This window comes from Phodopus roborovskii, unplaced genomic scaffold (assembly GCF_943737965.1).
Source record: "Phodopus roborovskii unplaced genomic scaffold, PHOROB, whole genome shotgun sequence".
NCBI lineage: Eukaryota > Metazoa > Chordata > Mammalia > Rodentia > Cricetidae > Phodopus > Phodopus roborovskii.
Genome location: NW_026126511.1, coordinates 3,255,002 through 3,283,001, shown reverse-complemented (window position 1 = coordinate 3,283,001; position 28,000 = coordinate 3,255,002). Strand labels below are relative to the sequence as shown.

Genomic DNA, 28,000 nt, shown 5'->3' with positions numbered 1-28,000 from the left:
CGGACGGCACTGCGGGCCCGCGGCTCGGGCGGCTCCGGTTCGGGCTCGCGCTCCGTCGCTGCAGCCGGCGCCCTCGGGGCTGCCGCGTCGCCGCCCGGCTCGGCCCTGTCTCCGGGCGGGCCGCGCGGCTCGCTGGGCGCCCAGGGCGGCGGGGCCGCGGGGTCCGGGGCGCGGCGCGCGGACGCAGGTCTATGTCGCGGGCGGCGGCGGCCGTGCAGGGAGGATGCGCGAGTACAAAGTGGTGGTGCTGGGCTCGGGCGGGGTAGGCAAGTCCGCCCTGACCGTGCAGTTCGTGACCGGCACCTTCATCGAGAAATACGACCCCACCATCGAGGACTTCTACCGCAAGGAGATCGAGGTGGACTCGTCGCCGTCGGTGCTGGAGATCCTGGACACGGCGGGCACCGAGCAGTTCGCGTCCATGCGGGACCTGTACATCAAGAACGGCCAGGGCTTCATCCTCGTCTACAGCCTGGTGAACCAGCAGAGCTTCCAGGACATCAAACCCATGCGGGACCAGATCATCCGCGTGAAGCGGTGAGCAGAGCGGGGCGCGCGGGGGCCTCGGCCATCCCCATCCCCGGCCCCGGCTCCGGCCCGGGGCCGCGCCACCTCCTTCCCGGGGCTCACACTTTGCGGGCATTGTGTCGCCACTAAAATTGGGCATCCCGTTAAACCCCAGCTCAGCCCTTTGTCTCTAGGACGTCGGTAGCGCTTGCTTTCTGTACCCCCCGGAGAAAGCAAACTTTCAAACTTGCCAGGAGAGAAGGGATGAGTAGGTGGGCGCCAGGGAGAGGGGAGCTGAGTGTAGGCGCGCCTGTGCAGGGTGAGCGCGCGCGCTCAAACCCACCCTGGTGAGGTTTGACAGCCAAAACTTACACACATGTATTCTGTGACAGTGTCAATACGAGTCCAGAGGGCCTTCCTCGTTGCGGAAAAGATTAAATGTCGCCAGGAGGTTGGCAGGAATGAATTAGTGCAAAACTTTAAAAGGCACATTGTGAGATAATTTGAAGATCTCACAGTATTCTGCAGGGTTGGCATATAGAAGCATGCTTATGACATTTACATTGAAAGAACGAAGCTCCACCCCCGCCCCCCTCATGAAATCTACTCTCTTTTCCTGATCCAAAAGGGATGGAGGCCATTCTTGGAAACCAAACAGAAGTTTAGTGTAAGTGGTGGCTTGTGTATTAGCTAATTTAAAGTTAATGTGTGTGGGGTGGGGGGGGGGAGTTGATGCAAACGAGTTTTTCCTGATGTAAACTGTTCAGAGGATGCATTTTGGATGTTGCTGGAAGCCCTAAAGGTTTCAATGTTTTGTCTTAGGTTGATACCATGTATTTCCCCCTTAACTTTCAAATACTGGAAATCTAACTTGTTACTGCAGGGTTTTGGCAACTTTTCCAGTTCTTAACTGGTAACTTTCTCTTCAGATCCTTATAAACTAAACACTACTGATAATGTTTCAGAATTCTTCCAGTTGTGTAGCTAAAGTTGAAGTCACTATTGGAAGTTTAAGTAGACACAATTGATGTTCACCAACCAGTTAGGGTGTACTCACTTCAGGACCAGAGCGATTTAGTTTTTAACCTTGCGCTTGAAGTCAGAGGGCATGCCGGGTCCTCACTGCCCCTCCCATACTTGAGTATGCATGTCAGCAGAGATTTCTACATTCTTGTGTTAAATTCCAAACTACACAACAGTGGGTACACCATCTCTTCCCAAAGTTGGTGACCCGTACAGCTTTAACTTCTCCAGTCTTATTCTTTACACATGTGTGCACACATGTGGGTGCATTAATGCATTTTCCTGAAGCTGTCTGTAGATATAAACAGCGCGCCAGCTGTCCAGCCCCACATACCTGTGTGACTGGTGAGGTGCTGGCTGGGACGCTCCGCACCCCGTTGTAGTCCCTGGTGACTCTGTGCCGCTCACACTTCTCAGGTATAATAATGGGGTGATTGGTTTACTAGAACAGTTGGTTGGCGGCTCGGCTCAGGACAGTAGACCAGGGTTCCAATCCCCCCAGACTCACTACTTCCAACTCCGGTGTCCGAAGACCATTGATGAACCGAGTCAGAGCTGAGCAGGGTTTTCCACTGGGACGGATGACGGTGTCATGAAGCCCTCTCGGCCCCCTCGTCTTTATTTTGGAGACAGGGTCTCTCTGCGTTGACTTGGCTGCCCCGGAATTCACCATATAGGCCAGTCTGACCTTGAAGTCACAGAGATGCCCCTGCCTCCGCCAGTGGAGTACTGAGATTAGAGTTTAGCCCGTGTCAGGCTTGGGCACCTACTCTCATGGCCCGGTTTTGTACCTCACCGAACTTTATCATTTGCCTCTGGGTCCTTGGCTTCTGATCATCCTAAGTCTAAACATCAAGAGGGTGAGCAGGGGTTATTCATGTTCCACGTCAGGGTATGGGGCACCCTGAAACAGGGAGTAGGAGCTACCGAATTCCTCTTACGAGATACTAACACATGGTTTTCAAATAAGTGGACTTTGTACTCTCTGGGGACCAGATTTTTAGTTCACCAGTCGCTATAAGAAGTATTCAGTAATCCCTCCCTTTGCTCTTCGTGTCCCTGTTTGCTTTCTATGTAGCAGTTTTGGGGGGTAATTTAAAGTGACGTTCTACAGTTGACCTATCCGAAATGCAGAGACTTGATACCTTACCCATGACCAGTCACTGACACACAGAATTTTTAAGATCTCCCTGAGCCCGTATAGCCTCTTCTGCACAGATCTGTCTTTCAGCTTGGTGTCTGCTGGCCTATTCAACCTCCAGTGTGCGTGCAAGGCCACACTGTTGGATAGAGAAAGTGTGAACCACGTGGATAAATAGAAAATTTATGGTAGATGATTTTTCAAATGAGCTTAAAGAAGTAGTAATTTATTCGTACATTTCTTTAACCAACTAAATATAAAATATGGTCCATGAAATATTTATGCCATTCAGTATTTAAAAAAATCAGATACTTTACTATGCTATGTCTTAAAAATCTGTGTTCATTAGCCATAGGCTACAACATTGAACTGCACATGGTTTAGGAAAATACTTGATTATGTTATAGGCCTATGTTTCCTTTTCTGTGAAATGGAAAGTAGCATGTACCTCTCAGAGTCACTAGGATGACATGATAACACATGTGTTAAAGTACTCAGGACATGCACCTCTCAGAGTCACGAGGATGGCATGATAACACGCGATACTGTATGTACTAAGGCACTCTGTCCAATCCTCGGGACACAGACATCAGTAAAAGTTCTCGCTGTAATTCTTTTAACTTTTGCCACTCTGGCTTCCTTTACTTTACCCTTGATACATAATTGCAGTTTTGGAGGGAATACTCATATTTGTAATCACAATTTGAAAGAAACAGCGAGACTAAAGAGCAGTGTACGTTAGTCATGGGAAAATACTGTTTTCCCTCATGGGAGATGTTACAGGGAAAGAGCATGAACACTTAACCGAACTTTCACGTGGAGCGCGGCAACGTGTTATTGCTGCTTTCTGGACCGCCCCTTATCGCTTTCAGGGTTATGTATGTGTACACGCATGCATGCTTGTATGTGCGATCATGTAGAGGCCTGAGTTTGACATGTCTTATTCATTTGCTCTGTACCTCATTTATCGTGTGTGTGTGTGTGTGTGTGTGTGTGTGTGTGTGTGTGTGTGTGGAGGCCATGACACACGTGCTGTGACACGCAGATGGAGGTGCGCACAGGTGACCTTCCACCTGCTGTGGGTTCGGGGGATCCAGCTCCCCCTTGCCCACTGAGCCATTGTCTCAGGGCTGCTGTATCACTGTGAAGAGACACCGTGACACACACGCACGCACACGCACGCACACGCATGCACACACGCACGCACACGCATGCACACACACACGCGCGCGCGCACGCACGGTTTCTTCTCAAAGCCAAGTGAACTATTTGAAAATTAGCTTTATAAGTTATATGCTTCCTCCTCCTCTTCCTCCTCGTTTTTCCCCTGATATCGCGGTAAATAAGGATCAGGATAAACAAATAGGCCACTCACTACACCCTCCTCTTTCTCCTTCCTTGGATTTGGATCAGACCACAAAAAAGAAAAACAAAACAATAATGATGGTAAGCACATATATTCTAATAACTCCAGAATTCTTACTGATTTTGTACTTTTCTATCCTTGCCTATGCCAGGGTTAGTTGTGGTCCTTCCCTGGTGTCTCAGACCATGCTGTTCTAGGCCCACATCTTAGGACCCAGCCCCCCGACCTTGAGCATGACCTTTAAGTCCAGGCCTGTGCGGGCCCTCCCTGACTGTACGATGCTCCTCTCCACCAGCGCCCTCGCCTTCTTATAGTTGCTTGGAAAAGCTTCCTCTGGGTTCTCCTTCTTTCTGCAGAATTAATTTCTACTCATTCTTCATCCCCGCTTAAAAGGTGTTCCCTAACTTAGAGGAGCCCTTTTTTTTCCCTACTGAACTGAATGGACGCAGGTTAATGTAACACCTGGCCCCCGCTCACCCTCACCGACGGCCTTCAGCAGCCTGTTGTTCCCCTTAGCTTCTGCAGTGTTCTTGAGCGTTATGTGTCCCTGGGATGGCTCGAAGCATCCTCACTGAGCTCCAAGCCCAAGCGGCTAGCACAGCAGCCAGCCTACAGGAAACAATAGAAAACATGGTGGAAGAGAACTGTTCAGAAAGAAAAGCACTTGGACTCCATGTCCTGGGCACTTTAGTGTTCCGGGTTGACGCTGTGAGAGTGCGTCCAGTTAGACTGGCGAGGAAGAGATCAAAGGTCAGGTGAATCGTGAAGAAGTGATGTAGAGGATACATAGAGCAGGTTCTGAATGTTAAGGAGACCATAATGACCAAACTAGACACTCACACAGACGCTTTGCGGGAGGTAACGCTAGAAGGTTAGAACACTGGGTTTGAGCCCGCGGTGAAGAAAAGATATCAGAACCGTTACAGAAGTGGTGGCAGAGGTGGGCCATGGGGACAGAGGGGACAGCCCCTTTCCGTGAGGAGAGCAGCTTTAAGTAGTGTGGTTTAGTATCTGCTTGATGTCTAGAGACTGTGAACTGGCATGGTGTCTGTGGAGAGAGCAGAAGGTTGCCAGGGTTGGGTTCCTGGCGATGCGGGAGAGAGGAAAGTCAAAGTGCCCTGCACGTGTGAGCACAGGCCAACGGGAGAGGGGAATGGCTGGCAAGGCTGTTTGAGCTTAGGTGGCCACCGTTTAGAATGTCAGAAAAGGCCTTGAGGGCCAGCTTCTGCGTGTTGTAAAAGTTCGGCGCCATCTGTGTAGCTGTTGAGATTGTGATTAGATGAAACCTGTGTACAGCAGAAGTGCATCGATGTGGCTGGGAAGAGAAATCAGAAACAAACGAGTGTCGCTAAGGACAGAACTGGAGAGTCACAAGGTAGACACTGGAAACTGCACACATGGCGCCAGGCTATAGACACCAGGTGTTCTAAGATTGGGACAAGGCCTTCAGCCCTTCTCGGGAGCCAACATTGAATCTGAATCCAAAGTTAGGCGTGTGACGCACAGAGCCTAATAATTGTGGGTCACTTTTTCAGCTTAATGACTCTGTGTCATGAAACGTTGATGACTAAATCCTGACAGCCAAACACAGAACAAAGAATTTAAACATGGAGATTAATAGGAAATGTTGATCCATTTAAGCACAAAACTAAAAGACAAAAACTAATAGTTGTGGTTATAAAATAGAATATTAGCATCAAAATCTTCAACAATATGAATGCTAACTACTAAGTGCAGAATGAGGAAACACTTTTAAGTGCTCAGTTCCTTGTCTTTACTGGAGGAATTAAGTAGTTAAAAACCTAAGTTTACTTTAAACTTGCTCTTTGAAAAAACCAGTCTTTTGCACTAGCTGATGCACGCATCATAGTTATTTGATTTCAGCACACGTCAGTGGAACCATCACCTGAGCCACGTCTGTCTGTCTGTCTCCTCCATCCATTTACCTTGAGCTGTTTGTTCTTGTGTGCTCCAAGAAAGCTTAAGATGTATTTACTTAGCATATTTTTTTTAAGAGTCTGGTATCTGGTGGCTTTGTTAACCGGAGACACCACACAGTAATCAGTCTGTAGGACTCAACTCACTACATAATAAAAGTTTATGAGTTCTAGGTGGGTGTCTCCGTCCTATCAGGACCCACGGCCATCTACTCCCAAATAACCATGCAGAGGCTAATATTAATTATAAACTGCTTGGCCGATGGCTCGGGCGGGCTTCCTATTGGCTAGCTCTCTCTTCATAATTAATCCATTTCTATTAGTCTGTGTACCTCCACGTGTTTTTGGCTTACTGGTGATGCCCAGACGTCTTGCTTCCTTAGCGGCTACATGACATGTGTGTCCTGTACCCTCCCACTCCCACAACTTACTCCCTGCGACCCTCTTCCCAGAATTCTCCTAGTCTGGTGGCTCCACCTATCCTCGCTGCCGGGCTACATCCTGCCTGTGTGTTGGCCGAAGCAGCTTTATTCATCAACCAATAAGAGGAACATATATTCACAGCATTCGGAAGGACGTCCCCCATCAGTGAGTGGCCTTCCATGCTGCAAAGTTGGTTTGTTTGTTTTTCCTCCTGAAGGGGAAACTTGTTTTTGCTGTATTGTAAAATGATAACATAACATCATTATCATGACACAATAGTTTTCTCTTGGCTATTCTAGGACTGGAGTTTTAAAACTTAGTAACATTAAGGAATATAAGAGGAACTGAGAAAAAAAAAATGTCTGAATATATCTCAACCAAGAGGAAGAGCCGTCAGCACCGGAGTCTTATTTGCAAACGTTTGTTAGTGGTGGTCACACTCGGATGGTCTAGTGGCTGTGGAAGCCTCTAGATCACTTATAGTGCATTATAGTGAAGTGTAGTTCACATTTATGCACATTCCTAACGGGGATGTTGCATGAGACCGTGTACACATTGTAGCTGGTTTCACAGGGTCCCTCGAGGAGTTTTTGAAAGTGAGAATCTACGCTGGGGTCACCGTTGTGCTCTGACTTTCCTCTACGATGCTCTCTGTTCTCATCTACTGTTTTCCAGGTGATAGTGTAAGGAGAGTTACAAACACTTTTGAATCTATTTGGTAAAATGTTGGAGTTTGACTATGAGCACACTAGACTTTCAAGCGAGATTCGAAAAAGCTGGGTTGTTATTAAAAAGTAAAGGCTTTGGAGACAGTGCAGTCCAAGAACTTGCATACAAGCTTGAAGACCACCTTTGGTTCCCAGCACCCACTGGTAATGCGAGCTAAGCAGAGGCTGGGACTTCCTCATAAGCCAACCTGCCTGAATCACTAAGTTCCTTACCTCAGCAATCAGGGATGACAGTGCCTGGGGTTAATCTCCTGAGTCACAGGGGCATCCAGAGTTGAAATATAAGCTTGTTTATTTATTTATTTTATTATTTTTTCTTTTTTCCAAGACAGGGTTTCTCCGTATTGCTTTAGAGCCTGTCCTGGAACTCACTCTGTAGACCAGGCTGGCCTTGAACTCACAGAGATCCACCTGCCGCTGCCTCCCGAGTGTTGGGATTAAAGGCGTGTGCCACCACCGCCCAGCCATGCCCCACCTTTTAATGGAATTTTATAGTATGCGGAAATATCTATCACAGTACATAAATAAAACACGGATATGCTTGTAAAATTTGAAGACATTAAAACTATCTGACAGTAGTCACTATAATTTTATATTGGTATATGCTGGATACCAAATAGTTTTAGCTTTGTACTTCTTGTTTTGGTTTTTGATTTTTTTTTTTTTTCCCTTCCCATTTTTAAAAGATGAAAATCTCTTTGGAATGGTAGGCCTGACATTCCAGCAATATCACCTTTACTCTGGGTGTGTGACAGCTGTAATAGAAACAAGCAGACCTGACTTCTTAAGTTGATTTTATTGGTCCTGTGTGCTCTTCTCCTCCGACACCCTTCTCTGATGCACCCCTTCCCTACACACCCAGCTTGTGTCCGTTAAAAGACATCATTGAGAACTAAGCTGTGCAGCCCAGATGTTCTTGGACTCGTGCCCCTCTGCTGGAGCATGGCTGGAGCATGGTTTCCACCTTCCCGAGGCTTCCTCGCGTTTCAGTGACCCCCAACTATAAAATTATTTCCGTCGCTGCTTTGCAACAGTAGTAATTTTGCTACTGTTAGGAGTCGTAATGTAAACACATGATATGCCGGATATCTGATATGGGACCCCTGTGAAAGGGACATTGACCCCCAAAGGGTGGCACCCCAAAGGTCGAGAGCCGCTGACTTGGAGGAGACTCCCTCCCTCGCCTAGCAGCTAACAGTTGCCAGGAGTTCAATGGCCAAGTCCCTCGTCTTGTGTGAGATTTGGTCTGGCTCGGGCTTGCACAGGTTTTGTGTGTCCGTCTCGGCTTCTATGAGTGCTCAGGTGGGGCTGCTCTGCTCTGTCCAGAAGATAAATACTGTTTCCTTGTGGTCATCCACGCCTCTGGCCCTTAGACTTCCTGCCTCCTCTTTCCGAGGTGATCCCTGGGGCTTGGGTGGTGGTGATAGGATGCATGTTCCCTTGAGGGCTGAGAATCCCATACTGTCTTATCCTCTGTACCTCGGCCAGTCGTGGCTCACTGCAAACAGAAGCTCAGGTTGAGTTGAGAGCTGCATGATGCATGGGTGTAGCACTAAGTCTCTGGAAATAGCTTTCATCCCCATGTCTCTGAGCTGTCTCTCTGTAGATTGTTGTTCCAATAATGGTGCCTGGTGTGGGTTTTAGCTTGTGGGGCGGGACTTAAATGCAGTCAGAAACATCTCACAATGTTTTTGTGTATTATTGCATCCGTGGGTGTGGCTTGTCAGGGCAGTCAGTGCTGTAGGGTTCAGAGCCAGGTGTGATCCCTGTCTACTCTTCTCCTCTGGTAGCCTGCATGGCACCTCCCAGCACTATGAGAGCTAGCCAATGGGAATGGAGCTTCCCGGTGCATACCAGCTCACTTTTACTGTGTTCTGTAACTCAGGTGTGTGGCGTCTTCAGGGTTAGTTAGGGCCTTACACCCCAGTTCTGCAGGGTAACCAGGAGCAGTGGCAATATCTGTAATGTTTCAGGGCCTATGGGACCTTACTAGCCAACAACTAAAAGAAGTAACCCATTCCTGGCCCTGGACTTTTAACTTTTTAGCCTCTGGTGTCTAGTGGACATCTCTGCACCTAAAACAGAATCTAGTTTTTAATAAATTGTGTCTAAATGGAAGGTTATTAGTGATAGTGGATGCTGATGTTTTGGAGTATGTGAGATAAAGTGAGGTTATGGATATTGGAGTCTATTGCGGTTAAATTAGGATCAAGATAAACAAATAGGCCGAATAGATGTTTATTCAGGGAGAAATAACTTACAACCTAGACAGATGAACACCAGCAAGTTCACCGGATGCTCTCCTGTCCGAGACCCGCCAGCAAGAGAGCGTTCCCCGGTTCTTCCTCACACCTCCTTCCACAGGTCACTTCCGCCCATGGCTCCACCCCTCAATGGGCGTGGTCAGTGCCACAGAAGGACTATCTCACTACAGGAGTCAATTATTAGCATGTTTTATTAAGTTCATGGTTGGGGAAGCCCTATCATATGCCAGCATTGGAAACTGAGTGCAGCTGAATACTGAATGTTGGAATTGTGCTTTTAATCACATGTTGGTGAAGTGTGTTTCTGAATATGCTATTTAAAATAGATTGCAGCTATTTAAATAAGCACACTTGAATTATGCATTCCTGTTCATAATGTTGAAATATATCCACTGAATATGATAGGCAGGTTATGGTTTGAGCGGTTTTGGTTTGATTTTTTTGTTTGTATTTTGGGGTGTGTTGTTTTGTTTTTGTTTGTTTATATGTTTAATATATGCTTATGCATTTAATATTTAAAGGCATACTCAAATGGTATTTTGATGAGGAATACAATGACTTATGTAGTAGCGAACACTGTATACGTCCTTCTCTTAGTTCATTCACCAGTCACCTTCACACTTTCTTACACAGGGCCCACATCCACTTTCCACTCTGACCCGTGCTCAGATGCACAGGGATGAAACAGGCATGTCATTAAACTTGCTGGGTTGTCGGTGCCGCGTCTTCTGTTTAATCTTTTCTATTCTGTTCACTAAGTTTTCCCCATGACCACCAAAGTGCTCTCATCGCACAAAATTTGGAGACTTAGATAATCTTACTCCAGAAACACTAAGAAGAACTGTCTAATGCTTTGAACCAGTTCAAATACCATGGCCTGTTATTTAAGAGTGTGAAGACAAAATTCTTCCAGTGTGAGCTAGCATCATGATTATAAGCACAGGTAGTGTTACGTTACGTAATCTTGTTCATCCAGTAAGAAAGGTGGTTACCAACCCTAACGCCTGCTGAGTACCAGCCTGAAGCCTCAGTGGAAGAGCTGTACACCTGGCCTCATGGGACCACGTGCTCCCAAATCATAGGTGTACTACAGATACTGTGTTTCCAAGCTGTACCTCTAAGATGTATGCGAAACTCCATGAATCTCACGTTTAGACATGAGTCCATCCACAGCGTTCAGCAAAGCTTCCAGATCTGCAATCTGAAGTGATGCTGGCCCCGCGTGTTTCCAATGGGGGTTATTCAGTCCAAGAGCTGAGAGTTGGGAGGCTCTGCTGCGTGGGTTTCGGATGGTATTGACTCAGTAAAATAGGTGAAGACAGTAGCTGAAGAGCCGTGGTTGTGGTAACTTCAGATCACTCAGTGAAATCACCCAGGAGGAACATTGTAAACCTTTGCTTGACACATTTCATCTAAGGGAGTTTCTCAAACTTTCTGTCACCTCAAAAGTTAATAATTCAGAGTGGAAACCCTGTATCTCGTTAATTATTCAACAATACTCACATTTTCTTCCTTGCCAGATGTCTTTATAGCCCTCTAAATGAAATATTAGTTTTTTCTCTATAATTTGTTATTTTATTAGAGATCCAAAATATACTCATCTTCTAGTTTTAATGAATTCTTGAAATATCCTTGATTTTATAAATGTTGATTTAAATTAGAAACTTCCTTACTTCACATATCAATCCCAGTTCCCTCCCTCTCACCGATTACCCCCCCCCATTCACTCCACAGGAAGGGCGAGGCCTTCCATGGGGGATCATCAAAGTCTGTCCCATCATTTGGAGATATTCTTTATGGTTCGCAAATATAAAGTTCTGTTGTGCATAGCGGTCTTACCCTTTCATCTAGAGACAGAGAGTGTTGCTGTGCCTAGAGCTGACCTCCAGCCCTCATTGGTCACGCAATCAGCTTTCTCTGCATTTTACTTTGCCCTCTGCAACGTGGATATGAAAAATAACTGGAGAAGCGGTGAACATAAAATGCTTCTTTACACAACAACCCCAGATCACCAATAAAAAAGGTCCAAGAAAAGGCGTCACGGGAAGGAGGATAAAGTGGAGACCCCTGTGAGACTACCGTGGTTTCCTGGGACCTGTCCAGGTGCATCATGGAGCTAATGGTCACGGTTCCATGGCCTGCCCTTCTGGCCAGCCTCACAGGGTGTGCCGGGAGAGGAATGCAGTACACACACCTTTGGCGCTTTCAGTTCTGGGCCTGGCCATAAGGGCTTCTCAGCCGAGAAGAAATTGTAATGGTTTTAAGTATATGTGTACTAATTATGAAAAGATATACAAAAAACAGCCTAGAGTATTGGTGTTTTTAAATAACATTTTTCATCTTGAGAAGTTGGAGATGCTAGTAGACCTTTTCATGAATGCTGAAAGCTCTGCGTGGGAAATGATAACGTTAACACTCTGTGGCTGGTTATATATAGTAAAGTGTTGACAGATTTTCCTTAATAAACCAATTCCTGAGAAAGTCTTATCTGACTTTGTATAAAAATCATAGCTGTCAACATCAGATAATATGGCTTAAGCCACCTCATTTGCATAGCGTTGCCCTGGGCGTTATGCAGAATGGATGCAGGACACTATCTTTAGCTCATGTGCCAGAATGTACTGTCAATGACTCTATATTTGACAGTTCTAACTTATACAGAAGTAGTCTTGATTTTTAAATTTCAGAATACCTTCTGCCAGAAACATTGCTTTTATCAGACCATCTTTCTTGGGGAATATGTTTCACTCATTCTAACTCATTACAAATGAGGGAGCCGTCTTAGTAACAATTATATATTTACATCGATTGATCAGTGCCCTAGTTCCTAGTTCTCTGGGGCTGCTATAGACTGGGCAGTTTGTAAACAAACAAACAAAAGAAAATGCATTGCTCACAGTTCTGGAGGGTCGAAAATCCAAAATCAAGGGACCAGACATCCATCGTCTGGTCAGGGCCTGTTTGTAGATGCCTTCTCTTGGCGCATCTTCATGAAGTTGGAAGAGAACAAATGACCCTTTTCTGAGGGGATTAGCAGTCTCTCTCATGGGGTAGCTAATCACCCCACAAAGCCACTCATACCTTACTTCTGTCACACTGGGGGTGAAGGTTAGGCCTGCAAAACACGTGGGTGTGCCGTATGTTTTTTATCTCTTCTATCCACAACATAATTTCCTTCTCCCCTTTGTTAAGACCAATAGTCCAATGCCTGCATACCCGAAGGCTAGCCAGACTCACATACACACACACACACACACACACACACACACACACACACACACACACACGAAAACCCACTAGAACATTAACAAATGCCGTACGTGCACAAAAGCTAAGTAGAACATGCACCAGACTTCATATTTGTAGTCTTGTTTAGATTTTAAGAGCCAGGACTGAGAGAGTCCTCAGAGACTTATATTCAGCCTTTGCTGGGTACTCTTATATGGAAGGCTTGATTTTGGTGGCCTGGCATGGAGCCTGCCCCTGCTCAGGAAGGATGCATGTGGAGTACCCTTTCAGGGCAGGGAGCTGCTTGCTGCTGGAGCACTGTGCTGGGGACGCCTCCGTCTGGACGCACAGGCTGAGCAGGGCGTGCTGCATCCCATCTACCAGCGGAACCACTTCGCCTCAACAGCCCGCCAGCGTGCCGGTGCTTTCCACCCCTGTCTGACAGACCAGTACCTCAGTTGTGACCGGCAGGAAGTGTTCACTGTTGAGGCCACCCAAGCACATCCCTGGCTCTGTTTGAGGAAGCAGGTTTCTCCCATCTCCCTCGCCAGCTCATCCTTTCTTCATTGGCCATGCATCCCGTAGTCCCTTGAATGTCCCTAACAGTCCCCTACCCCCACCCCACCACTCCAGAGGTGACCACATGTATTAGAGGCTGGAGAGACCACACGCCGGCAGTTCCAAGCTCTCACTGCTTTCACAGGGGACCGGAGTTCCGTTCCCAGCACCCACACTAGGCAGCTCATAGCTGCCTGTATGTAACTCAGGATCCAAGAGACCTGAAACCGTTTTTCTGGCCTCCCCATGTACCTGCAGTCACGCACACAGCCTGCTCACACATACATAATGAAAATAAGTTAAACCTTTAAAAGTTCTGCTCATCCGTGCATCCTCAGAGGGCAGAGCATGTTAAAGCGGAGTCTCAGCAGGGAAGTCTGAGCAAATATAAACCTTTGCATCTGCCCTTCCTACCTTCCGGGTAGTCCTTGTGTTGTTTATAAAACAGCTGGCATGGGCCATCTAGTTTATATTAATAAAGAGTCACTTCTCCGTGTATTCGGTGTTTTTCTGCACCGGCAGCTTGGTCACTTGGTCGTTCTGCTCTGTAAGCATCAGGAAGCACTTGCAGCTGTGGACACGGCTGCAGATCAGACATTGCTGCTGGCCATGGCTTTGTGGGGCCCCAGCTGTAAGCAGAGGCTGCTGCTGCCTTATGGCAGACGAACGCTTTACGTGTATTAACACGGCGCTGGTACCTTTGTACAGTGTGGACTTGCTTCTCTGCCTGGTGCTCCACACTGTTGCGAGGAAAAGATGCTTAGAACAGGGGAACATACTTGTCTGCAGGGGAGGCTAGATTGTCAGCTTACATATATTACAGGGAATAGTGTCTCCATCTTTCTCTTTTCCGTGGCGGTTAATGACTGTTATTCTAGATAGTATTTGGCCATACTTGGCCTGGAGAATGTAAGCAAGAAACCAGAAGGAAAAGTACTCAGTACCAGTTTGATGCTTTTTTTTTTTTTTTTTTTAAAGCTGTATCACTACAGTTAAGACTCTAAGACTTGCTAACAGATAGTTTGAGGGAACCTAAAGACTAAGAGTTAGCAACCCCGTAGTACTTTACAGTATCCATAATACTTTAATAGACAGGCCATGTGAATTGCTGAGTGCAGAGTCTGGCATACATGAAGCCCTCTGTAGATGCTAGTTATTAGTAACTGTCATTGTCATTAACGTTCTATGTTAAAGTTTGGAGCCAGGGCGTGGGAAAGGCGGGCAGCATGTCCAAGAGAACAAACATCCCTGTAGTTCTCTGAATCTAAACCCACATCTGTGCCCTGTGCCCTGGTTTTAGCTGATGACCAAAGTCACTGACCTGGACTGTTAAACTGGGAGTAATGTCTTTCTCCAGCCCCGTGCGGCCACCACCATTCTTACTGGATACTTGGTTAAGTTAATTACCCTGGAGTTGGTCAGAAGGGATGGTAGAGGGGCTGAAAAATGGAATAGGGCTGTTAGAGACTGGAGCTGGGGTGTAAGTTACATTAGACGTGAAGGGGTTTGTGCGTATGAAAATGATGGGTGGATTTTCTCACATCCAGTATCCTGTAATCACTGCTACAATAGGCCTGTTGTTACAGACCCTCAAACCCCATACCAGATGGTGAGCAGAGACCTGGCCTTACCTCCCATCCTCCCACGCCACAAGTAGTTTCTTTAGAACTAGCTGCATATGGTTTTTACGTGAGCATGGGCCCGAGACTCTGTCATATATATCTAGCACTTATATTTTCTGTTTGCTGCTGTAGGGGCTTCTGCCAATAACAATAGACGTCATCTCCTTTATTTTCACTATTTTCTTTTTCCATTGATCACCTACTTCAAATCTAAAGATCTGTTTTTGCAGACCTCACGAGTCTTCTGGTGACAGTGGAAGCAGCCCTGCCCACGGTGGTGTAAATAACTGACGCCCTCTTCCCCTCCTAAAGGAAGGGATTTCCTTCCTGGGGAATTCCCTTTCCTTGCTGGGGAGAATAAATTCTAATTCCATTAATGTCATAACCTTTGTTTTCTAGAATGTGGATTTATGAAATTCAACAGCTTTGCTTGTTTGGTATTTTTGTTTGTTTGTTTGTTTGTTTTTTGTTTTTGGAGGGGGGTTGTTTTGTTTTGTTTTGAGGCAAGAACTCTAGCCCAAGCTTACCTCAGCCTCTCCAGTTAAGATGGTAGGCATGAGCTGCCATATCTTGGGCTCTTGGCTTTATTCTTTTCCCCTTTGGGGTTGGGGACTCTTGTGCTTAGTTGTTTGGAGGAAACAAAGAACTGTGTTTAAGTCTTTCTATGATAAATGGTCTGTCAGGTAGACACGGCTTTGTTCACAGTCGTAGAACCTCTGCTCTTCACAGTCTGGAAGCTTCTTGAAGTATGCCTTGTCCAGGGGCAGCTTTAACAAAATTAACTGCAACTGAGTAGTTGGATCTCTGGGTGGGGTTGCTGAGCATGTGCACTCAGCTATAACTGAGTAGTTGGATCTCTGGGTGGGGTTGCTGAGCAGGTGCACTCCGCTATAACCCAGATGCTAGCAGTTGATTTGATCTTCTCAAATCCAGTAGTCGGCCCTGTTTTCAACCATAGATTTCAGATTTCAGCATCCACCTCACAACGAAATGCATGTTTAATGCTTGAATTCCTCCCCCGCTTTGATAATGCTGTGTGTTCAGAAGTCTGTCTTTTGACTTACTTTTCAACTCTTCAGTTAAGTTTGGAGCCGGGAGGTGCCTACAGATTGGAGTAAGAAGTAGCTGCACGTGAGCCTGGCAGCAGCTGTCTCCTTCTCCGTGGTGTGCCTGGTGCGGTTAGCAGAGTCAACGGGTTCCATCCGGTTCTCGCACCCAGTGTCTAACTGACAAGGCTTCAGGCTTGTGCTTGTAAACACTTCCCATTTCTAACGACAGAGGGCCAGAGTAAACGTAATCACAGTTACAGCTCCCTTTTTAAAATCAAATGCATTCGTTTATCTTGCGTCCTGACCACAGCTGCCCTTCCCTCGTCTCTTCCCAATTTAATGTGGGGCTTGAACACCCCGGTGCTCCTGAAAAGATCCCAGGTGCAGTTTGTAACCCGACAGTGAAGAAACCCTTCAGAGCTGTTGTCAATTCTGTGTCTAGTGACATGCTGTCCTTTAGTGTTAGCATACTCAACCTTCAGCCAATCAGCCCCTCCCCATGCTGGGCTCCCCACGTTCGCTTTGCCTGTTCCTAGTCTGTGGTCTGACTAACCCCGAGCAACACGGAAGACCACAGAACCCGCCGTCCTGGCCCTCCCCAGAGTTCTCCCAACTCCTGGTTCATCTTCCAAGGATGAGTAGAAGGGAGAGGGTAAGGACTGGGAACTTGTACTCAGGCCTCCTTCCTGGTTCTTGTAGATAGGGAAGTGGGCTTGACCGTGTGCGTAGGCCCGATGTGGCTTTGGACGCATTTAACATGCTTGTGGGCTGCACCTTACCGCCACTGGGACATCCCAACTACACTGTAGGGCACCATGTCAACCTGAACAATTTCTGTGAACAGAGTTGCTGTTCCCTTACATGGTATGGAGTCCCTGATAACTCTGAATGTCTTCTTCATATTACCGTAATGTTTATATTGCGTTGAAAGATTTTTGCTGTTTAAGTTTAGTGTTTTTAAAACACCAAGAAAGTAAAAGTGAAGGACGGACAGACGCACGGACGGACGGACACACACACACACACACACACACACACAGGCATGCACTGTTAAAATGAACAAAATGAAAGAGTTGGTACAGATCTTCCTGAGTACAAATCACCAGTACTCGATAGAGGAAGCGGGCAGCCTTGCTTAGCCCATACCCCTTTCACCAGCTGCGGACCTAACCCCCAGCAGCCCCAGCACCCTGTGCTGGGTGAAGGGGTGTCCTCAGCGTCGGGCGCTGTTAGTGATGTACCTTCCCTGCCGTCAGTGAGACTGTGTGCAGCCACGCAGCTTTCCCGCCATCCAGTGAGACTGTGTGCAGCCACGCAGCTTTCCCGCCATCCAGTGAGACTGTGTGCAGCCACGCAGCTTTCCCGCCATCCAGTGAGACTTGGCAACCACGCAGCAGTTGGATGGACTGATCTTCAAGTGGGACTTTTCTAGTTCAAGCGCTCAAGAACAGACACACCGGGCTTTTAAAATACACATTTTATACACCTTTTGGTATAGCAATCACACATCTTCATACATTTATTATGTTGCTGGTTATGTTTGCCAAAAACTGGGCACTAATGGAGCAAGCGTAAATTATAGTACAGTTTTAGGAGACACATATATCTTATTTACATATGTATTTCACATGCATGTATTTATACATTGATATAAAACATTATAATATGACATTTATTGAAATAGATCACTCCATAATACTGAGCAGCATTGACACTACTAGATAACATGATCTCCTTGTATGGAAAAATTATGCTTATGTTTGTATATGAATAGAAAAGGTCTGGAAGTCCAGACTCAAAATAGTCCCGGCGCTCCTTCTCACAGGTGAGAGTGAGCATGCCCCTCAGTACAATTTAAGTACTGCCCGGAATTTGTTTGCTCTTTTTGTTTAAATTTTGGTGCATTGTTTGGTTTGAGCGAAAAAGCCTGTGAAAGAAATCCTGTGTCCGTTTTGCAGAAGAGTAAAGTTCCTTCCCCTTCATGCTTAAGTTGGGACCGTGAAGGGACCAAGCCAGACATCCCAGCTCTGAACGCAGCAAGCGTTCAACTGTGAATTCCACCACCTGACGGCAGGACAAAGCAAGCTGCCCTGGTGTGAGACCTGTGTCCCTGAAGATGCTTTGACATGCCACAGAGACATCTGCTGTTGTTGGCCCCAAAGGGGCGGAAGCATCAAGTGTCTGCCATTTTCTTAGGACAGGAGATTTTAACCCTGGGCACAGAGTTGTACAAGGGACTAAGAAAAGCCTCCCTGAGTCTCTTCGAACTCGAAAAGAATTTTATTTCAACCAGCGTATGGCCAAGAACAGCATAACAAAATCCCAATGAGCATGCCCATCTTAAACTGCGAAGCCCTCAGAAGAAACTGACTGCCGTAGACGTGTGTGTTTATCTTGATGGGTTCATGAAGAGGGGAGTGCGCTGATTGTGGATTTGCTCAATTAAAGTCATAGTGGTAAGCATACAGTGTCGTTTAGGATCAGCACCAGAGATGAGCCTGGTGATTCCTGGCATCTTTTGAAGCTCAGTCAGTGCCCCGAGTTTATGTATGTATAGATACATGTTTCAGTAGCTCTGGAACAGGGCCCAGAAGTCAGTACTCAGATCCATCCTCAAGTTGTCTTAATGACCAGCCACACTGACACGTGTACGTACACACACGCATTAGCACAGTTACGAAGTAGAAACAGCCTATTGATTGGCTCGCTCAGTGCTTCTGAACCATTGGTGTTTACAGATCTGCCTCATTAAGAAGACACCGGCATTCTACAGCTAAGCAGTGCTTTGTACAAGCCATTAGGCACAGCTGCTTAAGAGAGCTGATTTTATTTATTCATACGTTATACAATCACACTCACGAATATAATAAACAGCATGTAAATTCATGCTAATAAGACAAATGTTTTCCCACAGTCTACAGACAAAATTAATTTGAGCCACATCAGCCACCTTCGGACCCTGACTATGGTGTCCCATCCATGATCAGCTTAGCAGTGATTCATAAATAGAGCAGTTTTTGGAATTTTGCATTTCTAGCTTCTGCACAAATGGTGCGCTTTGAAAAGTGGAGGGCCTACGATGAGCATCCAACATGAAAGTGACAGCTGTCACCTACTGCAAAGTGTGTAGCACTCCTAGATGATAAAGTTGACCCTGCTGCAAATGCTGCTTGTCTTATGAGGTCACTGCTGGCACCCCAGCTCTGTCTCTCAGATGAAGCCTGTGACCTGTATACAGGATCGAGTAGGGATGGCAAGGAGTCCTACGGATGGACCCCACAAGGCATTTGCTGCTCCTCAAACCAGCAGACTCAGTGTACAGCCCATGTCTCACTTGGGCGTTTTCGCTGATACATACGTGGTAGACTCCTCAGCCCTTCACCTAGAGTCACATGCCACCTTCCCAGTGACGCCTGTGCCCCAGCATGCTCTGGGCTGCCTCTTCTGTCTAACAAGTCTTAACTCGCTTATCTTTTTTGTCAATACCTGTTTCCTCTTCTAGGCTATAAGCAGCTCGAGGGTGGGTGTCTTTGTTGTTTCTTGTGCATCGCAAGTGGACACAGTAGCATGTAGGATGTAATGGGCTCCTAGCAAATAAACAGGTCAGATCATATGCGTATGACCCACAGTACTGCTGGCTGTCTACCGCTGCTCTCTCGGGCAGCCGTTGGTACCCAGCGTTAAAGCATCCCACACACTTGTGTGGTCTTACACAAGTAGGGGCAGCGGACGGGGCGTGCACCATCCTGTACTGTCTGACCTGCATTTCTGAATTATCTCATCTGACCTGACGGCGTCTTTGTTGCATTCAGTGGGAGCAGATACTCGAACTCCACTTTACCAACGAAGAGATGAGGTGCAGCTATCAGGAAGCGCTGTGTTCAGCTCTACAGCCGTTCGTGGGCAGGAGTGAGAGCCCAGCCTCCATCCAAACTGTAGTTCATAGTAGTTAACACTGCCCCACGTTAGTGTCTTCAGAGAGGAAAAATCCATCCCCATCTGGTACTTGGAAATACACACTTTTGTTTTTGTTTGTCAGGGTTCTTGTCCAGGTTATTACTCTACATTTCTCTAGCATCTTTAACGCGCCAATGGTTGGAAAGACCACGGACAGTTCCGTTATTAGAGGTAGATTCTCTGGTACTGACTGAATTTTCACCCCCCATTACTGTGTGTACCCGTAACCCTTGGATTCTACTGTATGTGGACCTGTATTTGCAGTGTTCTGTCTGCCCTTAGAGGATCAGGCTGTAGAGTAGCCCAGGTACTCGGCTGTCAGCCTGGTCAAGGAGAAGCGAGGCACTGGTTGTAGGTTGGCCCCCCGGGTCTCTCGTGACTTTGAACCTCCAGACTGAAGAGCACATGCATCAGCCAACTGCTAATAACTTGGTGTGTTTGCAAGGCTTGAAAATCCACATATCCCATTAGATCCTGTACTGCTCAACTAGAAGTGTGTCTCAAGTGTAAAGTGTGGTATAGCATTGTGTCTGAGCTTTGAAACCTTCCTTAAGATGGTTTTCTCTTATCTGACAACAGAGTGCTTTGTTGGTCTATCTGTAGTCGTTACTTCACTGTGTGACTGAGGATGGCCTTGAACCCCTTACCTTCCTGCTCCACCTGTGTTTTCTCCAGCCCAGCATTAGAAAGTACCATTTTATTTCATTTTTTTATATTATTATTATTTTTCTTATTTTACATAACAATCCAAGTTCCCTCCCTCTCCGCATTCCTCCCCTCTCCCACTCCACAGGTGAGGCCTTCCAGGAGGGGTCATCTAAACCTGTCTAGTCATTTGGAGTAGGGGCTAGGCTCTCCCTCCTGCCTCTAGGCTAAGGGAGTGTCCCTCCATGGGGAATGTGCTCCCGAAGTCCTTTTGCGCACCAGGAATACATCCTGGCTCCACTGTCTGAGGTCCTTAGACTGCCCAGGCCTCCTAACTGAGACCCGTGTTCACGGGGTCGGAGTCAGTCCCATGCTGGCTTCCCAGCTGTCAGTCTGGAGGCCGTCAGCTCCCCTTGTTCAGGTCAGCTGTGTCTGGGTTTCTGCAGCCTGGTCTTTCCCCGTTTTCTTATCACTCCTCCCTCTGAAAGTTCTATGTTAGCACTTGCAGCCAATGGGCTGGTTAGGTGTTAGCTTCAGCAGCAAAGTTTCCTTGTTAGCATTTCTAAGTTGCTTCATTAACAAGAAGGGCCAGGCCTTTAATCCTAGCACAAGGGAGGCAGAGGCAGGTGGATCTCTGTGAGTTCGAGACCAGCCTGGTTTACAGAGCGAGTTCCAGGACAGCCAAGACTATACAGAGAAACCCTGCCTCACAAACAAAAAACAGACGTAAAAATAAGCAAGAAGGAACAGGTCATGCAGTTTCGCCCTTGCGGGTAGAACAGATTAGAAGCTGGCGTCCTGACGTGGTCCTGACTGTCCACCCACAGCCAGGCTGCTCGGAACCCGGGTAAGAGCGGGTGTGGAAAGGACCTGGTGGGTGGCTCTCTGTACTGAAGCTGAGTTGTCACTGCCACCTCGCAGAGGCCGCAGGGGCAGCACCAGGGTCCTCCAGGCACCATGATGCACATCAGGACCCTCCCGTCAGCGCCTCCCCAGAGCTGAGCTTAGAAGCCTGAGCAGCTGTGTCTGGCTCTTTTGGGGGGGGGGGGAGAGTCTCCTCCTGGCTACATTGCGGCTCTTAATTCTGTCAAGCAAGCACCCTAGCGCCTGAGCTGTGGCCCCAGCCTCCTGTCCCACAGGGCGGGGCTGGCTGTGCTGGCCTCCAGCCCGTCTCCTTGGCCCCGGGACTGTGCTGGGAGCATCACACCCGGTGCACGCACTTGCTTCCCACTCGCTCTTGCATTTTGCTGCCCTCCCTTCAGGCATTGGCTCCATCTGTTGCCAGAGGGAAACATGGGTGTGTGCTGGGGATGGATATACTTGTATACTTGGCTTACGGTAAATAGCGAGAGCCATCCTGACAGAGCAGTGACGCCGCGCAGATGTCATGTGGGGGACCTACCCATAATTCCATTTCCTAAATGTGCCTCAGAGGCGTCTCTTCCGGAAGGTTAGCTGACTTTAGTCAGATTGGATAAGCCTTCCGTACAGTCTTGTCAAACATACACACACAAATTCACACTAAAATCACAGGGAAAAAAAAATTTTTTTTTTTTTTTAAAGGCTTTTAAAATGGAAGCCTGGGAGTGGTGGTGGTGCCTTTAATCTCAGCGCTTAGGAGGAGTGGCCAGCCTGACCTATGCAGAGTTCCAGGCCAGCCTGGGCTACATAGAGAGACTCTGTCTCAAAAATCAAAATGGAAACTTGGAACCAGCATAGTACACAAACCTGGGCGGCACTGGGTGACTTTGTCCCCTGGCAGGTTTCACGTCCTGTTCCGCATGGAGCACCCACTGTAAGAAGGGTTGTTGGGTGCTGGTGTGACTCGGGACCTCTGTCTCTCCATTCTCCCCCCATCGCTTGTTTGTTTCGGGGTTCTAGGTCACAAGAAAATGAAAAGAGACAGCATCTCGTAAGGCTAATAACTACAAGTTTTAATCCTTAACACACTAGAGAAAAAGTTTAACGTCTTTCTGCCGGCTGATGCCCTATAAAGTAGAGTGGGTTTCTTTCTGATGCTTCCCATCTTGATGAATCCTCTTAGAGTTTCAGCTTTCATTTTCTTTGTTGTGTTCAGCGGCTACTTAGAACATGGTTTGTTTTTGTGTTCTTACGGAATACAGTAAAATGCTGCCAATAATGTCAGCCGTAAAGTTCGTACTTGCATGATTGTCTGGAGCTCTGAGGGAGCGTCTGGTGGAACAGATAGCATTTAAACTGAGACGTCAGTCCAAGATTCTGAGACTATCTGGAAAGGGTACATAATTGATTTTTAAGGATACATAATTGATTAATTGAAAACATCATTTGAAAAGCCCATTTATGATCCCCTCTGAGAGCAGCCTCAGGTGGACGCCAAGACAGCTGGTGCATGCCGTTTTTCACGTGGCTAGAGAGACCATTTATACCGCACTATGGCAAGGCGAGAAAACCTGTTATACCCGCTTGCTAACTGCTGCAATCCGTGTTCTCTTTCAGGTATGAGAAAGTGCCAGTCATCCTGGTCGGGAACAAAGTGGACCTGGAGAGTGAGAGAGAAGTGTCCTCCAGTGAAGGGCGGGCCTTGGCCGAAGACTGGGGCTGCCCCTTTATGGAGACCTCTGCTAAGAGTAAAACAATGGTGGATGAACTCTTTGCTGAAATTGTGAGGCAGATGAACTATGCAGCTCAGCCTGACAAAGATGACCCCTGCTGCTCTGCCTGTAACATACAATAGCACCCGAACACGGCTGTCCTGGACGGGACTGGTCTAGGCTTGTAGGCAACCTCACCTTGTCTACTCCGCTGAGGTTGGTAGGGTGGGTGGTGCGCATCCGCACTGAGTGCACCACAACCCTCGGGCTTCATGGCCCGCGATGCCTCTGAGCCCCCGTGGGTCCGTGACCACAGCCTCCACCGTTGTCCTCCTCGGGTCTCCCATGCGTCTGCAGCCTGAAGCCACCACCCCACCATGGAGCTACAGGGTGACCTCATTTGACGTGACAATGGTATGGCCACTGAGTTAACAGAAGCCACTGCTGTGTAGGTTAAATTTAAAATAACCGTGAGAGAAAAACCAGAAGAATTCCTATGACCACTAACAAAATATTTTGTCTTCTTTAATAAAAAAAAAAAAAAAAGTAAAGGAGAAATATTTTCCTACAAGAGTATTGAAGTCAGGAAGCGATGGACCTTCTAGCCGGTGGATTCCACCAAGTAACACACTGCCCGCCAGCAGCATGGCCGGGAGATGGCTCAGCTGACACATTTCTGTTCTTCAAATCGTTGCTTAATTGTAGGTGTTTTCCCAATTTGTGACATGAAATTCACTCACCTATCAATCCCCAGTGGAGAAAAAGTCAGAACAAGGTTGTATGAAAATCCAGTCTGGCTTTAGAATTTGTTGAGTCACCTGCTTTGCCGTGAGAGTTGGAAGCGCACACTCACCCTCTCTCTCTCTGAACGGAGCAGGGATGGTCTTTCTTTACTGATCGAGAAGGAAGCAACTGAGGCTGAGTGGTTGCCTAGCCTTACTAACGAGCATTGCTGTCAACTAGCCAGTACCACCGCGGAAGGAAAATGAAGCCATGCTACATCCTCAATCCTCGCGTCCCCGCGTGCAGACACCTCACAGGACAGTTCCAATAGTTGACATTCTTTGCGTGTGTTCATGAAAGCAGCCTTTAAGGGCTATGGTTGCGATGTGACCCTTGGCTCACCTGCTTTGGAAATAGTTTGCTGTAACAGAGCTTTATTGTACGCATAAAACAAAACAGAAACAGATTGAGTAACCTGTGACGTAATCTGGGTTTTAAAGTAGAATATAAATTATTACAGAGTGGAAGAGAAGAGCCACAAAAATCTTTCTCCTCCTCCTCTGGAGAATCATGGAAGGGTTTCTTGTACCTATTCTGCCCTGGTTACCGAGATGGCCCATACTGCTAGACTGAGTCTTTGTTTTTAACGGGTGCTTAAGCTCGGCATTCTTGGTTTCCACAGCCGTGAAGTGTTTATCATTTGCATGAGTAATGGCACAGGAAAAGAATCTATTCAGGAGTTTCCCGTCAAGTGTAGAAGGGTTCTCACCTCACTTCAGAGATAAATGCTGGCCAGTGCCTTGAGCCGCCTCTGGAGCTGAGTTAGCCCTCCGGGAATCGGTGCCTCTGAGCCCGGGCACACTTGGCATCCCGCACCTTCCTGGCTCCACAGTCCTGTGCAAGTAACCGCTTAGTCTTATGTGTGTAACTGAGAGAAGAGTGTGTGTTTGTGTGTGCATGTGTGTTTACTCCTAAGAATTTGGCACAATTCAGAGATCATTGCCTCTACTGAGAATCTATACTGCAGAACACAATGTATAAGAAAACTTTTTTTTTAAATGATCAGTCTCTTTATAAGCCATTGAAATCTCCCCAAGTGTTTTTTAGTAACTAGCTTTAAACTTAGAAGATAGAAAAAAAAAAAAAGTCAGTGGTGTCTGTCATGTGTGAGAAAAATAAATGGTGTGGGTGAAGCCAGGCCCAAGTCTGCCCTGTTTGGGCTTCGGCATCACTTTAAGTTAGCAGGCCCTGCATTCACTCACAGGACAGACACTTCTAGCCAGTAATCGTGGAATACCAAGAAATGAGATCCAAGAGGTCTGTTTTATCTACCGAGACAGAGACGCCAGTGCACTGACTTCTGAGGCTCTAACTTGGGAGACGACTTCTGACTTTTAAACTCCCATAGGGAACTGCAGTCTATGATACTGCATATTTGAAGCAGCTGTGCAGATTCCACAGTTTCCCATCATCTGTGAGAAGGCTGTCGAGGCGTGAAGCGCGAGTCATGCATTCAGGCGGGCTTTTCCTCGGAGGTGTTCCTCAGCCCAGGGTTTGCACCCATCCTTTGTAGTGCCCAAGCATCACTTCCCCAGAACAACCTGCCACGCCCTCCCCCTCTGGTGTGAATCTATCTGACTTCTGTGCATGATGTTTTTGCCAAGATGGGAATAAAAAAAAACCCACGGACAGGAACACGACATTTACCGGCACCTGAAATTACGGGTTATAGGGGAGAGCTAGTGACTTTGCTTGCTGTTTCTTTAAAGCCCCATCTGACTAGCAACTAGATAAATGAAACTTTGTTCTAACATGCCTTAAAAATATTATGGTTTGACCCAAAGACCCACTTTTTCCTTAGCTACTGTCAAGTTTCCTCTGCTTTGTCTTTTACTTTTACCGAAGGGCAGATTTTTTTTTTTTTTTTTAAGGTTTGTTTCTTTTAAGGTGTAACTTGTGGGTTCTTTTATGCTGTGGTAGTGATGGTAACCGATGCCTTCCCACCGTTGAGCTCTTCCACGAGACACGCCAGCGTGCGCTGGGAAGCCTTCCGGGTCTTTCCTTCTCCACTGAAAGGTGCTCTGATGCTCATACCCTTTGCTTTGTGGAATTGGGATTTGGCTGGGTCACCACACTCTGTACTGAAACTACTGATGCTTACTTTTCCGTGTTGCCCAGGGGTGCCCGCTGCGTGCTTTCCAGTGTGAGTGTTGCTGGCTTTGAGTGTGAAGCTGCTTTGTCTGATGCTCTCGGGTCTAGTTTCTCAGTTCTCCATCAGTAGCCCTCCCCAGCCCCGTTAGCACTGGTGAAGCTTTAATTGTCTCCTCAGCCAATGAGATGTTAGAGACTGGGGGTCCTTCTGTGTAAGTTGTCATTGTGCATCTGTTTAACCTCCATCAGGGTTTCTAGAATGGCTGCAGTAGACGTTGAACAGACTTTCCATTATGGATTCGGGGTTTCCCAGAGATACGGTTCACAGTTAATTGTTGAACTCTAATACAACTGACCATTTAAAACTGAACAACACTCTATTGTTTTGTAACAGTGTCGAGGAAGCCTGACATTTCAATTGAAACGTGGATTGTAGCTATAACTCGATGCGAATTCAACAGTTGTATTTGGAGTTAAATTATTTTAACAAATAAATTTATTTAATGAAAACTGGGCTGTTGGTTGCTTCTACTTGTGAGATGTACTCATTGGGTATAATAGCAGAACACTGCCACATAACGAAATCAAACACGGTTCGTCCAGACCCCTTGACCCAAACTCATCAAGGGTTCATTCCATAAGAAGGGAGGCTGGCCGATACTTTCATGCCCTCTAAAAATAACTCATGGCAGGTTTGAAATCAGCATAAATACCTCCTAAGTATTTTCTTTATTTTAATGATAGCCAGTCAGCTTAAAGCCTGGTGAAGTTCTAGATAATTCACATTACGGGCAGAGGCTTTGCGGTTCTACCAGCACCAGTGCAGGCCTTCAGTGCCCGCCCACCACGCCGGAAGCTGACTTTGTCTTCAGATCATGTGGCCTGAGGTGCCAGAAGCTGGAGGTTGCTGTTCTGTGGGGCTGGAAGGCCAGCTTCCATGTGAGGCCCTGTGAACGTCCACAGACGCTGTGGATTGTGCACAGCCTCAGCTGCGCAGATAAGGCGTCCATTCATGCTCCTGCTGATTTAAAGGCTGCCTGTGGTTGTGTGCTCTTCAGACGCCCGGGCGGCATTCCACCAGTTGAGAAGCTTCATTGTTTCAGAGCATTAAGATTGATTTGAATGAATATAACAGAGGCACTGTAGGCAGAATGTCCGTGTTTCAAGGAAAATGCCTCCATTTTAGTAATCAGTATCTCTGGTTTTGTAGTCTCATTTGAAGTGTTTAGAGGGCATACTTTTATCAAATTCTTGAGAGACTATCTGAGGCCAAGAAGCAATGCTCTGATACCAGTGAGTTTACGCTTACTGTTTCTTTAGGTCCGTGAACAACATGGTAGATGGCTGAAGGAATTGGGAGCCACCCGGTATCAAGTCCTGCTTACTTGTGAGGCCACAGATGTTGTCACAAAGTCCCAAGAGAAGCCCTGGACTCCCTTACTTCTTAAAGTAGCTCGGTGACTGTGTAAATACCAACAAAGCATTTGCTTTTTCATTTGTCACACAAATCACTGAGACAGCCTGCACTTTCCATGATATCTCAGATGCTTGTGCACCTACACTCTACCCCAGTGCATTAAGTATTAGATTTTAGGAGAATTGTGTCTCTCCTGGGTACACTAATGGGTTGTTATACTCTTTCTATAGTTCCCTAAAACAGGCTCTTCTCATTACCTCCTGAAGGTACCTTCAAGACTTGCTAACCCTCAAAAAGATGGAGGGCAGGCTGCTGGACAGATTAAAGACCAAAGGCCTTGTCCGGCATTTGTGCACTAGAAGGGGAACACGGATGATATTTGTGTCCATGCAAAAGCAACCCTCACGCTTCAGAGTTTACTCCGAAGCCAGCTGTGGGCAACTGTGGTCTGGGAGCATTGATTACCTCTAATACGGTAACAGAAACAAGTCAAGGCTTGTTTCACATGTGTTGGGAGCATCAGCTTGGCGGGTTGCAGGAGTAGGAACTGTCTGTCATGGGCCACAGAGACTGACGACATTCCTAGCCTTGGGTTAGTGGAAGCTGGTGTCTATTAGTACATGATGGTTACCTTATAGTTGCAGGGACAGACGTTAGCTCGAGCCCAGAGATGAGCAATGGATGATAC

At 47.0% G+C, this 28,000-nt stretch overlaps 1 protein-coding gene across 1 annotated transcript; it reads left to right on the top strand.

The window, feature by feature from the left end:
• The first annotated feature begins 180 nt into the window (after positions 1 to 180).
• Rap2a (RAP2A, member of RAS oncogene family) lies at positions 181 to 26,405 on the top strand. Its single transcript, XM_051195209.1, has 2 exons — positions 181 to 537; positions 22,927 to 26,405. Exons 1-2 carry the CDS (start codon positions 224 to 226, stop codon positions 23,162 to 23,164), a joined length of 552 nt encoding a protein of 183 aa, XP_051051166.1. The 5' UTR covers positions 181 to 223; the 3' UTR covers positions 23,165 to 26,405.
• The last annotated feature ends 1,595 nt before the right edge of the window (positions 26,406 to 28,000 follow it).

Excerpts from the sequence above, each read along its gene's own strand:
- Rap2a (XM_051195209.1), top strand. The coding sequence starts at position 224 with ATGCGCGAGTACAAAGTGGTGGTGCTGGGCTCGGGCGGGGTAGGCAAG. Across the intron at positions 538-22,926 it reads CAGATCATCCGCGTGAAGCG|GTATGAGAAAGTGCCAGTCA; the intron begins GTGAGCAGAGCG and ends GTTCTCTTTCAG.